General features: G+C 41.0%; 1 protein-coding gene across 4 annotated transcripts in view; it reads left to right on the top strand.

Moving 5' to 3' along the window:
• Nucleotides 1–14,149, top strand: part of SHROOM2 (shroom family member 2) — a 126,501-nt gene extending 112,352 nt beyond the window's left edge. For all 4 annotated transcript variants that reach the window (XM_035343035.1, XM_035342945.1, XM_035343117.1 and 1 more), the window contains 4 exons: nucleotides 37–588; nucleotides 1,477–1,657; nucleotides 6,412–6,684; nucleotides 11,310–14,149. In XM_035343035.1, coding sequence (XP_035198926.1) covers nucleotides 37–588; nucleotides 1,477–1,657; nucleotides 6,412–6,684; nucleotides 11,310–11,576 — 1,273 coding nt within the window. In that variant the 3' untranslated portion in view covers nucleotides 11,577–14,149. The remainder of the gene's footprint in view (nucleotides 1–36; nucleotides 589–1,476; nucleotides 1,658–6,411; nucleotides 6,685–11,309) is intronic.
• Nucleotides 14,150–14,667: the final 518 nt, after the last annotated feature.

The raw sequence follows: 14,667 nt of genomic DNA, 5'->3' as shown, positions 1-14,667 counted from the left end.
CTTACATTTCTAAAGATGGATTTTCCTCTTTTCCAGAATCGAAAGAGTTATAGACAACAATACTACAGTGAAAATGGTTCCCATCAAGATAGTTCATTCTGAGAGCAGTGCAGAGAAGGAGAGTCGGCAAGGTCTTGTGAGTACAATGGAACCTCTTGCTTTACCCAGCGGCTTGGAAAAGGACCAAATTAAAACACTCAGCACTTCTGAGCAATCCTATTCACGATTCTGCGCTTACACGAGGCAAGGTGTAGAGCCAGAGCCAGAAACCAAAACCAAACCAGCTGAGCCTCAACCAGCGGAAGAGCCTGGGAACAACCTGAAGGACAGCAGTGCTGCCGTGCCAGCAGTCAGCTATGTAAAGGCCAAAGAGAAGACCTTTGAGGACTGGAAGTCAGAGGAACTAGCCAGAGAGATTGTGGGAAGAGATAAATCTCTGGCAGACATCCTAGATCCTAATGTGAAAATAAAAACAGCAATGGATCTGATGGTTGGAATATTCCCTAAAGATGAACACCTCCTAGAAGAAGCTCAGCAGCGCAGGAAGCTGCTGCCAAAAGTTCCTTCTCCAAAAATTTCAGAAGAGAAGTGAGTATTACTTTCTGTAGACCAGTGGTTCCTTGTAAGCTGCTGTTCAAAGTGTGCAAGTTTTCTTAAAGATCTTCACACTGTTTAGGTTTGCAGCTTTTCTAAGTTTTCTGTTAGAATAGCAATCAAGAATAGTGCTGCTAATGTTATCAATAATTACAGAAAAAGAACTGTTGTACAATATAAAACGTTATCTGAAACCAGGCTGAAAAATGTTATGCGAGAATTTAAGGAATAATTCATTTCTTCCTTGTAGTTAGATATTTTGCCAAGAACATCCAGTCTGGTAACTTGATAGAAAAGGAACAGTATTTCATCATTTATTGTGCGATGAAAGTTTACAAAGACAACTTAAAGTGGGCATGACACATTTCTTCAGAAGGAGTGACAACAAAGTCAAGATTTAATATTCTGTAGAAAGATGTTGATGTTCTTTTGGTCTTTTGTTTTCTTGATATGAGTTACCAAATTAAGTTGTAGATTTCTTGAGACGTTCATGTGTAATTCCATGACCAGGAAGATAAACACCTGCATTTTAGCATCCTACATCTGGCAGTTGGAAAGCATAGACACCTGACACTGGTCTTGGCACTACTTAGTTAAATCTAACTTTATATTTTGTTTCCAACTGAGAGGTCTTAGTTCTGTTTCCCTCATTGTAATGGTGAAAGCTCTTCTGCATTGCTTCAGTTTTTGCTTCCAGTGGGTATATGCTGAGTTCTGAGAAATTTTCTTCACAAGCAGTATTTATTTATCCTGTTTCCATACGTAATTGCTTTCTGTTGAACCACCTACTTGTTGGTGAAATGATGGATCGAGAATATTGTCCTTTCTTTTCAGTGATTAGGGTGTCAAGGCACTTAATGCGAGTTTTGACTTTTTTACCAGGAAAGAGGAGCAGAACGCGCCGTCCGCCATCTCCCTGACAACCAATTCTACTTACTACAGCACATCTGCACCGAAGGCTGAGCTGCTGATTAAAATGAAGGACATGCAAGAACAGCAGCAACAGCAACAGAGTGAAGATGATTCTGAAGATGAGCTGGATCATGACTTGTCAGAAAAGAAGGTAAAAGACCTAAATGGTTAATGCAATGCTCTAAGTTGCATGCGTTTAATTGACCATAAATTGGCTAGCTGAAGAACCCTAAATAAAAGGCCTAGGGGGTTGGTGTAATGCCCCACTGTGAATTTAGGAATTTCATGTTAGGTGTTTAGTGCAGCTTGATATGTTATTTCAGAAGGGCCCAAAGGAGAAGTTCTGAAGGGTTTATTTTCAAATACCTTTTCTCATTTGATATATTACTCATAGAATGGCTTGGGGTTGGAAGGGGCCTTTAAAGATCATCTAACCCCATCATACAACCCCCCTTTCATGGGTAGGGATGCCACCAACTAGGTCAAGTTGGCCAAGGTCCCATCCAGCCTGGCCTTGAACACCTCCAGGGATGGGGCATACTCATTTCTCTCATTTGCTGTATATAAGAACTATTAATGCTTGTGTATCCCACTGTAACTGGAGGTGGTTTTAGTTGCTCCGTAGGTCATTTTTAAAACTAGGTCATCAATTTGGGTATGTCATGAGAGGGAAGGTACCCCCACCTGTCACCCTTTTTTCATTTTCATGAGCAGCAAACCACTTAGCTCTGTTTCTCCTACGTCTCAAAAATAACCAAAGCAGTAGTGGTGGGACAGGGCTAATCAGCTAGTTGGTCCAGGGGAAATTGCTCATCAGAAGAGAGGTAGTCTTCTTAACTCTTGTTCATCCCCATCCTCACTCCCATCCTTCAGGGTTTTATTTCTGCTCTAAGATCAACATAGTATGTCATCTCTGAAAATAATAATATGGTGGCATTTCAGTGGTTTGAGAAACTGTTGTCCTGTGTTAAAGTCCTCACCCTTATTTCATTAGTCATTTTGCACAAGATGTTTTAACTGTAGTTCCCAGTACGGATAAGCTGGAGTAAATGGTTTGCTTTTTCAATTCAAGTGATGTAGTTTAACTCTGCCTAAGCCAGTAGGGCAGTGGTGAGCAAATCTTTTCATTAAAGTCAGCTCTCTGATTAATAATCAACCTGAGGGTGAATTTGGTGATCCAGCCCCAAAGAAAGGTTTTTGAATTAAACATTAGGAATATATTTAGTCACCAAGACCAAGACGTCGCAGAGGAGATTCCCTGTGTCAGTGGCATCCAGCTCCTGCACTGAATCTGAGGGAGCTGCAGTGTTTTCTGTTGTCGCTGTCTTTTTTCCTCCCCCAGTTGTCCCTCCCTCCCTCTGCCCCCACCGCATCGCACAGTTCAATCCAGCATGCGCTGCCAGGGGCATGACATGGCTGCAGCTGGAGAGCTGCCCTTGCCCTCTCACCAGAGACCCGCTGAATCCACCAGCTGCACTGCTTAGACAAATCAAGGATTTCACCGCATTTGGAACAATTCCTTTTTATCTGGTGCCACACGTGACAGTCGCGTTCATCATTTTTGCTAGAATTAGTTTCCTTCTTACTAAATATGGAATGGGGGTGGGCTGGAGGTAAAACTAAAGCTTTCTTGTTTGCCTGCCAAGCGAGAGTAAAACTTTTTTTTAAGCAAAAACACGCTGTATTTGCATTTGTGTCTTGAAACAAGAAAAGCGTGTTTCCCTGTACCTACTCCTCCCTTTATCGCCCCAATTCTGGTATACACCACTGTGCTGGGAGAAATTTCATGAAGAGCTTTTAGCAGAGCTCCTCCATCTTCTGGGTCTCTACATACCGTCATAACCATGCACGTGTTGCTGTTTACTTCTCTCTCTGCTCCTCCACATGCAGTAGGATGTGAGCGCTCAGTTCAGTGGGCTTTCATCTTGGATCTTGTCAGAAAACATACATAACTGGTGGTAAGTGGGTCAAGGCATCTTTATTAAACAGACAGGATATGTTACTTGGCCCAGCTTCGCATATTTGGCAACAGCTTAAGAAAGGATCATCAAGGACCTGAACACTTCAATAGCACACTTTACAACTTCAATTATTTTTGAAGAGATACACACCCAGAACTTGTTCATTGATTCCTAGAAATCAATCAGTTCTGTTATATCTTAATTTCAGGCCACTGTGGAATGATTGTAATATTTGTCATTCTCTGCTCTGCAAAGCAGAACTGTGTTGGTTTTTGTTTGTTCATTTGTTTTTCCCTTTATCAGCTACAAAGTGATGATATGAGTTTGAAATTTCATAGAGGCATTTCAAAATAAATATATATGTATTTGGAATGATCTCTATATTCCATCAGGAGTGGAAAGTGTACCTCGTATGCTGAATTTAAAGGAGGTTTACCACAATTACAAAATTCTGAACAGATGTTAAAGATACTACAAGACAATTTTTCATAGGGAAAATCCATGTGTGGCTGAGTAGGAAGGGTCCCCTTAGCATTCAGGAAAGTGTCAGTAACTCTCGAAGAGTCTCAACTTTAATTGAAGAAAACCTATTTGCTTTGGTTTTTTTTAGGCCTAAGCTTCACGTGAAATGGAGTGGTGAGCTAAAAGCAGAGTAATTTATGCACAACGTGCTAAGCAGCACCTGAGTGAACCACCTGAGAAACACTCTGCTGTGCTGCTCTCTGTGTTGCTAGTCAGATCATCAGCAATTACTGAGAAAAGGATCGGGGTTTGTTGTTTTCTTGTTTACTAGTACAGAATTCCCAACTGTAAATTATTCATCTGCCAGTCTCCAGGCATAGACTGGAGATCTTTTGGCTCAGTAGGTATTGAACATCATACAGGTTTCTGCTGGTTAGCAAAAGCACGTAGTGAGCTCATGGTTGCAGCATCCACAGGCTGTTTCTTCTGGGTAGGAAGCAATCAGTTATGATAATACAAATTGTAAAAGATGTAACAGTTTTAAAGAGGGCTGAAATAGCTCTCACCTGCAGAAGTGTTCCTTCAGAGCCTAGATTCAGCTGATCACTGACATCTAAGTAGGATGCTACTGTGAAGATGGCTCTTTTATCATTGTTAGTTTGTTTGTTTGGTGGCTTTATTTTTCATTTTAAGAAAGAAAGGAACTTGACTGTTCAAGATAGCTGATCTAGATTGTCAGTCCCCACTGGTAAACATCAAGCACAGCTGCAGAAGTGGAAAAACTCAAGAGAGTAACATACAGTACAACAGTATTCTGTTGTTTCAGATGCACAATGCTGCTGTGTTACCATGTGCATGTCATCTAAGGGAAATAAGAGCCTGGCACTGTGACCTACATAACCCAAATCAAACTGTGCATTTGCACTGAGGGAAGAGTGGGGAGAAAAAATCAAATCCTGCAGATTAATCAGTCAGTAAAGCAGGCATCTGTAGAACTGCTTACTACCTTAATCTTTTGGACACCCAGACTAACAGATAACCCAAATCCAGATTAACCTGGCCTGAGTATATTAAATCAAAACGGAGAAAACCAACCCAGATAATCCACGTGTTTGAATTTTTACCTTTAAAAAGGCTGCTTAAATATTCAGGGTATCGTTGCTTTCTGCAAAGAGGGCAGGCTTTTCTTTGGTCCCAAAGTACGTTGGCAGTGACTGTTTGGTGGCGTCTGAGAGCAGTAGGTGCTACCAGTCTATTTTTCTGTAATCATGAAGGCTTGTAATCAGATTTGTATTTAGAAAGAGTTCCTAAAGAATGTCATGAGTAATTTTCTCACAAAAATCGGAGGGGTAATGACTATTTTAAGCTGTGTAATTTTCATTTAGAAATGGCAGTAACAGGTGTATGGTTCAGAGAATGCTTTGGGGAATTTTCTTACCTGAAATTAGCTGAATGCTAACGAGGCATCCACATTTAAATTAGCGAGGCATTTTTACAGCGTGATTCATGTCACAGTAGGGTAGATGACCAGCTGAAATGTCCCACCCCTGGTGCACGACTGAAAGCTAATGGAGGCCTCTGAGATGAGGCCCTCTTGCCCAAACGCAGGGTGGAGCACAGGTCATTAAGGGAGATTTGGGTTCTTGGTCTGGCTCTGCTGCTGACGCGCCTGGAATGATTTTTCCAAGCCAGGGCATGTGCATCCCAGCTGATGGGGAATTACACTGGAGGAATCCTGAGAAACTGCAAATGAGATGGCGTACTTGCCTGGCATGGGTCAGTGCCTGTCAAAGATGCTAGTGTGGTCCTCTGTCAGAGCCACTTTGCACAGGCTGCTTTGTGCGCTGCAGAAGTAGGTTTTGTTTCCTCTTCCATGCTGCAGGGATTATGATTTCCCTACAGAAATGCTGTAAGGCAGTGATAACTCTAAAGATTTTCTGAGCGTGGAAGGACGGCTACTGGGTGGATGTTAATATACTGCAGAAAGGAAGAAAAAGCTAGACAGTGCCCTAGTTTTAACTGTCATGTGGAAAATGCAGAATTTTCTGGTACTATTTGTCTTCCTGAAGTGTAGCTCTTCAGAAAGGTACTATGGACCTGGCATTTAGAGAGGAAAGGATGCGCTGTACTTTATGCTGCTCCACAGCAGGCTTTGAAGGTGTTCAAAGAAGCAGCAGTAATGCTTGCTTAAAAAAAAAAAAAAAAAAAGTCTTTCGTCTTTTTCCACAAAGGTGAATTGCTTTAACACAAGTCTCAAGCTGAGCATTGTAGACCTACATCCTGAGCCTTTGAATCCAGCAGTGTTGTAGTTGCCTTAGACATATATTTATGTATAATGCACTCATTGTCAAAGCCACGTGAGAGTTTCACTGTATTAAAAATGTCACATAGCAGCAATAGATTTCTGATGTGACTTCCAGAAATAGAAGTGGGGGAAAATGCAGTAGTGCTAATAAATTCTCATCTCCTTTATTTTCCACAGCAAGAACTTATTGACAGCATTAGTAGGAAGCTGCAGGTGCTGAGGGAAGCACGGGAGACACTTCTGGAAGACATCCAAGCAAACAATATCCTGGGGGAGGAGGTGGAAGCCATTGTGAAAGAAGTCTGCAAACCAAATGAATTCGACAAATTCAAGATGTTTATCGGGGACCTGGACAAAGTGGTGAACCTCCTGCTGTCACTGTCAGGTCGTCTGGCCCGGGTGGAAAATGCTCTTAACAACCTGGACGAAAACACCTCACCAGAAGAGCGGGTGAGAAAGACCAGTAGTAATATAACTGCATTTAGTGAATCTGAGAAGGATTTTTTACTTGGGTTTATCTAAAATGTAAAGATCAAGATGAGGGATAACAGATGGTTACATCCTGCAAGGCCGTTTTCTTTAGCTTTCTTAAAATATTTTGCTTTGCTTTGCTTTTGCTTGGAATGCTAAAACTACAAGTGGCTTGGCATGCAGTGGTGTTTCGGGGTGCAACATAACTGGAACACAGGCTTCTCAGAAAAATATTAATGAAAAAGGAAAGCTACTGATAAGAGCATAACAAAGGAAACAAAAATGCTATTCTGTCTGATAACTCAAAAGACGGGAAAAGAAATGTCACTCTGTGGTAACATGAAGAAAGCTTACAGATTTCTTTATACTCCGCAAGGGTCTTGAGAGAAAATTGTGAGACTGTGACAAAGAAAATGTTCCTCATCTGCTACAGTTTCCTCTACAATGCCTAGGAAGAAAGGACAGAAAGGACAAGTCCTAAAAATAAGTAAAGGGGATTGGGGCAGGAGGGAGGCCCTACAAAAAGATTTTTTCAGCTTAGAAATAGCCTGCTGATCAAGGGGTCCCAGCAGCTGTGAAAATTTCAGGAGGGCTCAAGCTACTCTTACCTTTTGGACCCCTCCTTGTTCCTTGTTTAATTCCAGATCCCCGCAGGACTTAGTTGCGAAGCAGATACCTATTGATACAGAAATGCACCAAGGGAGAGATGTAAGCATGTGGGAAAATGAAAGGTTAGAATAAATATAGGAGGGATTGTGTCAAGTGAGCTTAGCCTCTGCAGTTAAATAAATGTAAAGTGTGTTTTTGAGCTTGTAGCTGAGAAATGAAGTGCCAGAAGTCCACCTAAGCATTGTATCAGATTATTTTTTCCACGAGCTGTGGATTTATGTTGTTTCCTCAACATGCTCCATTGTTTCATCAATAGGAATCAGTAAGTGCTGGGACCAATTTGGAGCTGTGTTCTTGCTGTTTGGCCCTAGCTGCTGCCAAGCATACTTGTTTAATGGCTGTCCAGACCCCTTTCTGACTGAGGCAAAGAGAAGGTATTTGACAGCTTATTAGAGGGTAGATCAAAGCTTCTGAAACTTACAGAAATTTAATCCTCTTTTAGACAGATTTTTTTTTTCTAAATGTGGTTGCAGTTGCCTAATGGGCTTGAAGATGGGAGTGTAAGCTGGGGAAAGATATACCAGATGATTTGAGCACATAGGAAACACAGCTTGAGAGCTACAATAAAAATAGCTTATGTAGCTAGGTGTGGAAAAGAAGAAGGTGAGTAGGTGGCATGGTAAGGGCAGGCAGAAATTGTCTGTGTATTCAGCTATCAAATGTAGAGTGACAAAAATCCAAATCCCTAATGCATTCTAATCCCCATGTGTCTCCTCATGCGCTGACACCATAGTTTTGGCATAGTAACATCAGATATGTGTCTAAAAGTGTCAGTCAGAGATGTTCCTCAAATGGATCAAGTCCCTACTAGATACTTTGACTATAAATATAATTTGTGTAGAGGTACGTATGTATATCTTTGAATTTAGGCTGGCATTTGTGGCTTTGGCTTTCTTTGGTCATTTGGTATTATGCAGACCACATTATGATATTTGGTGTATTACTAATGCACCATATGAACAAAACACGGGAGATTACTTCTATCTCCCATCTTCTATGGGGGTCATATCCCTAATGATCACTGATTGTGTTGGTTGGTTTGTGGTTTTAAGCTGCTGGTGTCTAATAAACATGACTGATAGCTCTGCACTTTCTAAGAACCACCACCAGCTCAGCAGACTTCTAAATAAACAGTCTGTCAGCAAGCAAATGACCACTGGTGAATTAATATTCTGTCTATCAGGTGGTCTCTCATAGGTCTCTTGCTACGAGGAGCAGTATCAGGTATTTAAACTGTAGCTGCTGAAAGTGATTTCTTCTGAAATAGCTTCCAGCCCCCTCCAGTGTCTTCCCATTACTTCCTTTATCAATCAAAACCAGAGTGTACTGAGAACCCTCAAGCACTGAATGAGCAGTTCACAAATTTGATCAGGTGCCTAGGCCCGTAAGACCTGTTTTTGCTAAACTAAGGCCAAGTGCCAAGGATGCCAGTTTAGGAACTGGGTGTTGGGAAGTCACATGCATGGAAGCAGCCCTTTTTGTTCAGCTGTTGTTCAAAACAGCAAGCAAATCTTGAGAAAGGCTCTCAATAGGAGGAGCCAAAGCTTGTTCCATCAGAGCAACTTCAGATGTCCTGCATATGGCTGAGGCCTCAGATCAACGCTATGAAAAACAAAACAAAACAAACAATCAACAAAAAAAACCCTTCTGCACTCTGTTTTGCTTTGATTGGTTGAAGTCCATCAGATGCTACCAGCCTCTAACCCACCTGTCTGCGTGGTAGGTACAAGCAGTTGTGCCTGTAGGCCTGGTGAACCATGTAACTGTTGATTAAAGAGTCTTCAAAAGAATGCCATCTTGAGCCTTCTACTGTTTCACTTTACCCTTCAAAACAAGCTTTCTGGTGTCAGTCATCTTGGACAGAGGTGAAAGCAAACTCTTTATGTATCTCATTTGCCTTCTACCTTTCTACATCCCGCTTAGCTAAGGTATACCCTAAACCTCCACAAGGGTAGAGGTGCTTAAAGTATCATGCAAAGTTTGTAACAAAAGTAGTGTTTGCTTTCCTTGAACTGTGAGGTTACTCCTATTCATCTTAAAGTCATGTTGCAGGCATGGTAAGAAGAAATAGTACAGCTTAAATCTCAGGAACTGTTAGAAAGAGCTAAACATCACACCCCAGGACTGGGTGTGTAACTAGGCTAACTGAGCCACCAGCTGGTTGCTCTGTGCCCTCTCGTGTTCATCAAATTCTAATCCTTCTGTTTATTCTCAGCGTACTCTCAAACAGCAGAGCTGCTCTGTGGAGCAGTCTGGCCATGCTCCCACCCCTAGGCTCGGCTGCTAGTTCCACTGGTGAATTTTGGAGAAGTCTTCCCACCTCCTTGCAGCGGATAGTTCTGCTCACAAGTTACTTGCAATGAGAATTTTCCCCTGGCATACACTCAAAGGAAGACCGAACTGTGTGTTTTTTCTGGTAGCGGGTGATTTCTGTCAATTGTCTTCAGTGGCTGTCTTGAACCCTGATTTAATCTTTCAAGCATATTTCAAGTACACTGAGAGCAAAAGTCTTAGAGTTTCACCCTCTGAGCTTTGAGCCTTGTGTACAAACAAAGGCAGCACAGGATTCGTGTGCAGCTGACAGACATGACTATTGTAGCTTGCCTCGTGCGTCCCCCTTTGTCTCTTACTTTCATCTTGAAAAGACACAGTTTCTGTGGTCTGTAAAAACACTTTCCTGTAAATCCTTGAGGCCAATTACAGTGTGTGTCATTTAACAAATGAAGTCCAAATGAAAATAAAAAGAACGACAGATTTACGTGAACAGCTTCACAAAAGCAGATTGTGGTTTATTTGAAGGCGTAGGTTCTCGAAAGAATAGCTGTGAAGCAAAGCTAAAGATTACAGCGTTGTACCTCTTAGTGGCACTTTCTGATTCGGTTCAGAAGCCTGTACTGGAATTCCTGACATCAGAGTAGGCCAGCCATACTCACTGGTGCTGGAAAAAGGCAATCAGTTCTAGGCAGACATCTGAAATAGGTCAGATTAATAATACTCCCATTTCTCCCCATGCACTTATGAAGGGCTGTAGCTGAGTGATTCAGGTGTGGCTGTCTGCCAAGAACAGAGAGGTGAAGTTGGGTCAGATGAGCATCACCTTTCTTTCTTGTACATACGCATGAATGGGATATAAAGCTCCTTTCTTTGTGTGGTTCTCCATTCAGTCTCCTTCTTTCCAATTTTGTATCTTCCGTGCATTAGTTCTCAAACAGTAAGAGCTCCTGTCTGGCCAGTGCAGCCCTTAGAGCAAAGCAGACTTCTGTGTCACAGCGATGTCTCAGATACCCTCCTCTGTCATAGCTGTGAGAGAGTGATTATTGTGAAGGCACGAAGCAGGAAGTTTTCAGCCCTTTGGGGAAGATGCTTTCTGGTTTCTTTCTTTTTTCCCTTTTATTGTCTTGCCCCAGCTTTCACTGTTGGTCATTTCCTAAGACCACATGGCTTCACATCTCATGGAGAAGCCATGCAGGTTGAAGCAGAACTGCATAATGTGCAGCATCATGAGATGTGGTGTAAGAACAAATTGCTCCGTTAATTAGAATGTTTCTGTGCTCTCTAACCACAGCTATTTCAGTGTGGAAGTTCAGTGTTATGTATTGAAGATCTAAGACGTAGATGAGTGAAATCTTATTTTGAAGAACTTGGATGTTTCTCAAGGGCAACTGTCCTTTTTTAACTATTAAATAGCAAAGCAGTCTTTGAAGCTCTTGCTGCCAAAGCCAATAGAAATTAATGGTGGATCTTTCAATGATTCACTAAGTTTTATTCCTGTTTATTAGTATATTTTATCAGAATAAACATTAAGGAACAATCGTATTCTACCTCTCCATGTATTTAGGAACATGTCTTTGCAGATAAAACAGGCATAAGACTTAAACACTGAAGAACAAGCTGGTGAAGTCTCTGAATTTTAACTGTTTTTCTTTTCCCCTAAGCGGACACTGGTAGAGAAGCAGAAGCTGCTGACCCAGCAACATGAAGATGCAAAAGAACTGAAGGAGAACCTGGACCGTCGAGAGCGCATTGTCTTTGACATTTTGGCAAACTACTTGAGTGAGGAGAACTTAGCAGACTATGAGCACTTTGTGAAAATGAAGTCAGCTCTCATCATTGAGCAGCGAGAGCTTGAGGACAAGATCAAGCTGGGGGAAGAGCAACTTAAGTGTCTGACCGATAGCCTCCAACCTGAACGGCTCAAATAAGTTTGACCAAGGAAGTGAAAAATGGGAAAGAAGGAAGGGATGGGGGTGTTTCCAAGTATACAAATGAGTATCTTGGCTTTTCTGAGTGTCCAATAGAGAAATGAGTACACAAGAGAAAAATAGCTCTCACAGCAGCAATAATACTCTCATTTTTTTGGGATGATGTATTTAATTTTTTAGAACACATTTTTACTGCCCGACTCTACAGCCACTTCTCATTGCTTAAGTTACAGAAAGCTCCGCAGAAAAGGATAGACTCTTAACATTCCTGCTCAGTAAGTTGAAAGTCTGTGGCAGTTGTGCATGCAAGCATTTTTTAGACTAGGATGTATAGTTTCTTTATGTTCAGAGGCTGTACGGATTGCTGGGAAACCCAATAGCAATTTATGAATGCACACAAATTTAGAAGCTCTGAATATAGTGGCTTTTTTTTTTTTTTAAAGACACATTAAATAGGGGAAGTGTGCATCTTATACCTAATATATTCAGATTGCTGAAATGTAGTGTCACTCTGATCCTGTGGCATCAGACACTTTTTTGTAATATTGTAGATAGGATGGCACTTTCCCCTCACAGAAAATGACTTTAAAATCAATCTCAGTTTAACACTTCTCAAACCAGCTTGCAAATCACCTAATAGCTACCTTACTGAAGGTGGGTTTTCTAATTATTTTGCAAGATGTCGTCGTACAGCATCTTGCTGTAATACAGGTGATTTTATTTTAAAAAATGTGCTTGATTTAAGAAACAGGCTGGCAGTACTGTGCTGATTTTGTTCAAAACATTTCTCATCTAAATTATTTAGAAGCTCATTTGTTATTTCGTGTGCTTTTTATGCATGTTTTTACTCCTCCTACCCCCAAACTGCTACATTTTATGAAAATAAATGTAGGCTAAGGACACTGCTTCTGTTTCTCTTCTGATTGCTGAACATTGTGATTTTTTTATAGACAGATAAATTATACTGAAGTTGACCTGCATAAATGCTGTTCCCTTTCTACTTTCTCAAACTACCAAATGCAATATAAACAATTTCTGCCATGTAAATACTGTGCATTATTTAGAGCAGTCCCGCTTTGCAACTGTGAACATAAGTGTTTGGTTTTTGTTTTTTCACAGTGATAAAGTTTGGTTTTTTTACACAGCGATAAATGAGATGCTATTTCACCCTATGAGATTACTGGTTGTATTCTAGCAATACTGCCATTGACTGTAACGTGTGATGTCCAGTAGCTCTAAAAAGAGGTGCTAACTCATGTTTTAGCACAGCAATAGGTTATGCTGACTTGCTGAGATACTTACAGAGAAATTCTGCAGTGTCTAAATGTCATGTTCGAAGTTAAGATAAAGTTTTGTGGGCAAAGGAAAGTCTTGGATGACTTTGTGTATGCCGTTTTAATTGTAGTAAGGAAACCATTTCTCTCTTCTTAAACTAAACAAACATTGCTCAACAGGAAGCTATTTGTGAGGCCAACGTGAATGCCGGTTTGTAGCTGAACAGGTTGGAAATACGACTAGTAAGATGTTGAAAGGAGAGAGAAAAGAATTCTTTCCACTCGGTGCAGTGGCAGCATTCACCGAAGATTCATTTTCTTCTCACCTGAAATCACCTCTTTCCCAGGGAGAGAACTGGAGAGGGAGGCTCTGACCAGAGAATTCCTTGCAAGCTGGGGAGTTGGTGCAAAAATCTTCTGGAACCAATTCCTTTATGGACAGGTGCAAACGCTTAAAGGACCGTTAGCCTGTTATAGTGCACTACTTTGTATACCCGGACCAAATCTGTAATGAAATTGTTGTCCATCAGCTGAGGTCAAATGGAGCTACCATGTTACAAGACCTACAGCTGCCCTTCCTTTCTTCCTCTAGTTCTGAAAGCTAGTCTTCTGGCATCTCACAATTACTTGCTGCTATGTTCTTGGGACAAGTGATCCCTTTTGTCCTTACTTATCCCTTAACCGTAACAAACCCAAAACTAAACAATTCCCAAATAAATTATGCTTGTCTTTAGCTTGGAGAAGAGTGTGCATTGTTTTATCTGTGGCATTTTAAAGATTTTGCATATTGTGGTTACTCTGAAATGTGTATGTGAAATGTGAATAATAATATAATTACAATGTGTTTGTATACAGTACTTTGATTTAGATCTTTCTGATAAAAGGTAGCAATATTGTGAATGCTATATATATTATCCCTTTCACAGAACAGTTGTGTAGACACCATTTTCTCCTTTCCTTTTTTAAAACTGTTGAAAGTCTCTCACCCTGGGAACCTGAAGATGTTTGCCTCCCAATGTTATATGTAAATCTGTAAATAGCTATACTGTTGCTCTTTGAAAAAATCTGGTGCTAATGTTTTGCCTTTGGCATCCTGGGGATGGCTGTTTCTTCACCTTATGTTCTCAGTTTTAGATCTCTTTGTATAGTGAAAGATTTCCACTATGTTCCTCCAGTTGTTTGGATCTTGCAGCCCAGAGTGAAAATGTACAGTTTTCCTGCATAACACTTAACACTTACCTACTGAAAAATGGTATTGCTTGACTTGGAGAAAATAAACTGTATATTTCGATGTACGGAGTTACTCTGTGTGTGCAGTTTTAACTGTCAAAACCTGCTGTTTTTCTGAGCAGCGTGAACCATCTCGTGACATCAGCAGTGCCTGTAGCTGCTTATCTGATGCTCTGAGGTGGTGTGCTTTCTTTTCGCAGGTTGTTTGCCATGTAGGTTAACTGATCATTCTCGGGTCCCCAGTGTAAGTGCCGGAAATGTTAATGCATGTTAATGGCTATTCAGGATAATTAAAGGTGGGGAGGCGTAAAGGAAGATGTGTTACGAAGTGGATAATGTAAATCACTCCTATGACTTAGGGAGTATGCACCAGGGAAGGCACTGGATTTTTCTGCTTAGGTGATCATGCTGTTTTGGCTTCATCTTCATCCTCTGTTTAGAATGATACTTTGTATGGAAATATCTGAAGTCCGTGGCTCTCAACATTTTTTGCAAGATGACTGTGAACTCTTCATCTCTAACAGGCTTCCACAGAAACTGTTTAATTTCATCTTAATGGGAAACAAAAGTGCATGCAAACTTGTAGT

This window comes from Oxyura jamaicensis, chromosome 1 (assembly GCF_011077185.1).
Source record: "Oxyura jamaicensis isolate SHBP4307 breed ruddy duck chromosome 1, BPBGC_Ojam_1.0, whole genome shotgun sequence".
Taxonomy (NCBI): Eukaryota; Metazoa; Chordata; class Aves; order Anseriformes; family Anatidae; genus Oxyura; species Oxyura jamaicensis.
Note: the sequence above shows the minus strand (reverse complement) of the source record. Positions and strands in the feature narration are given on the sequence as shown.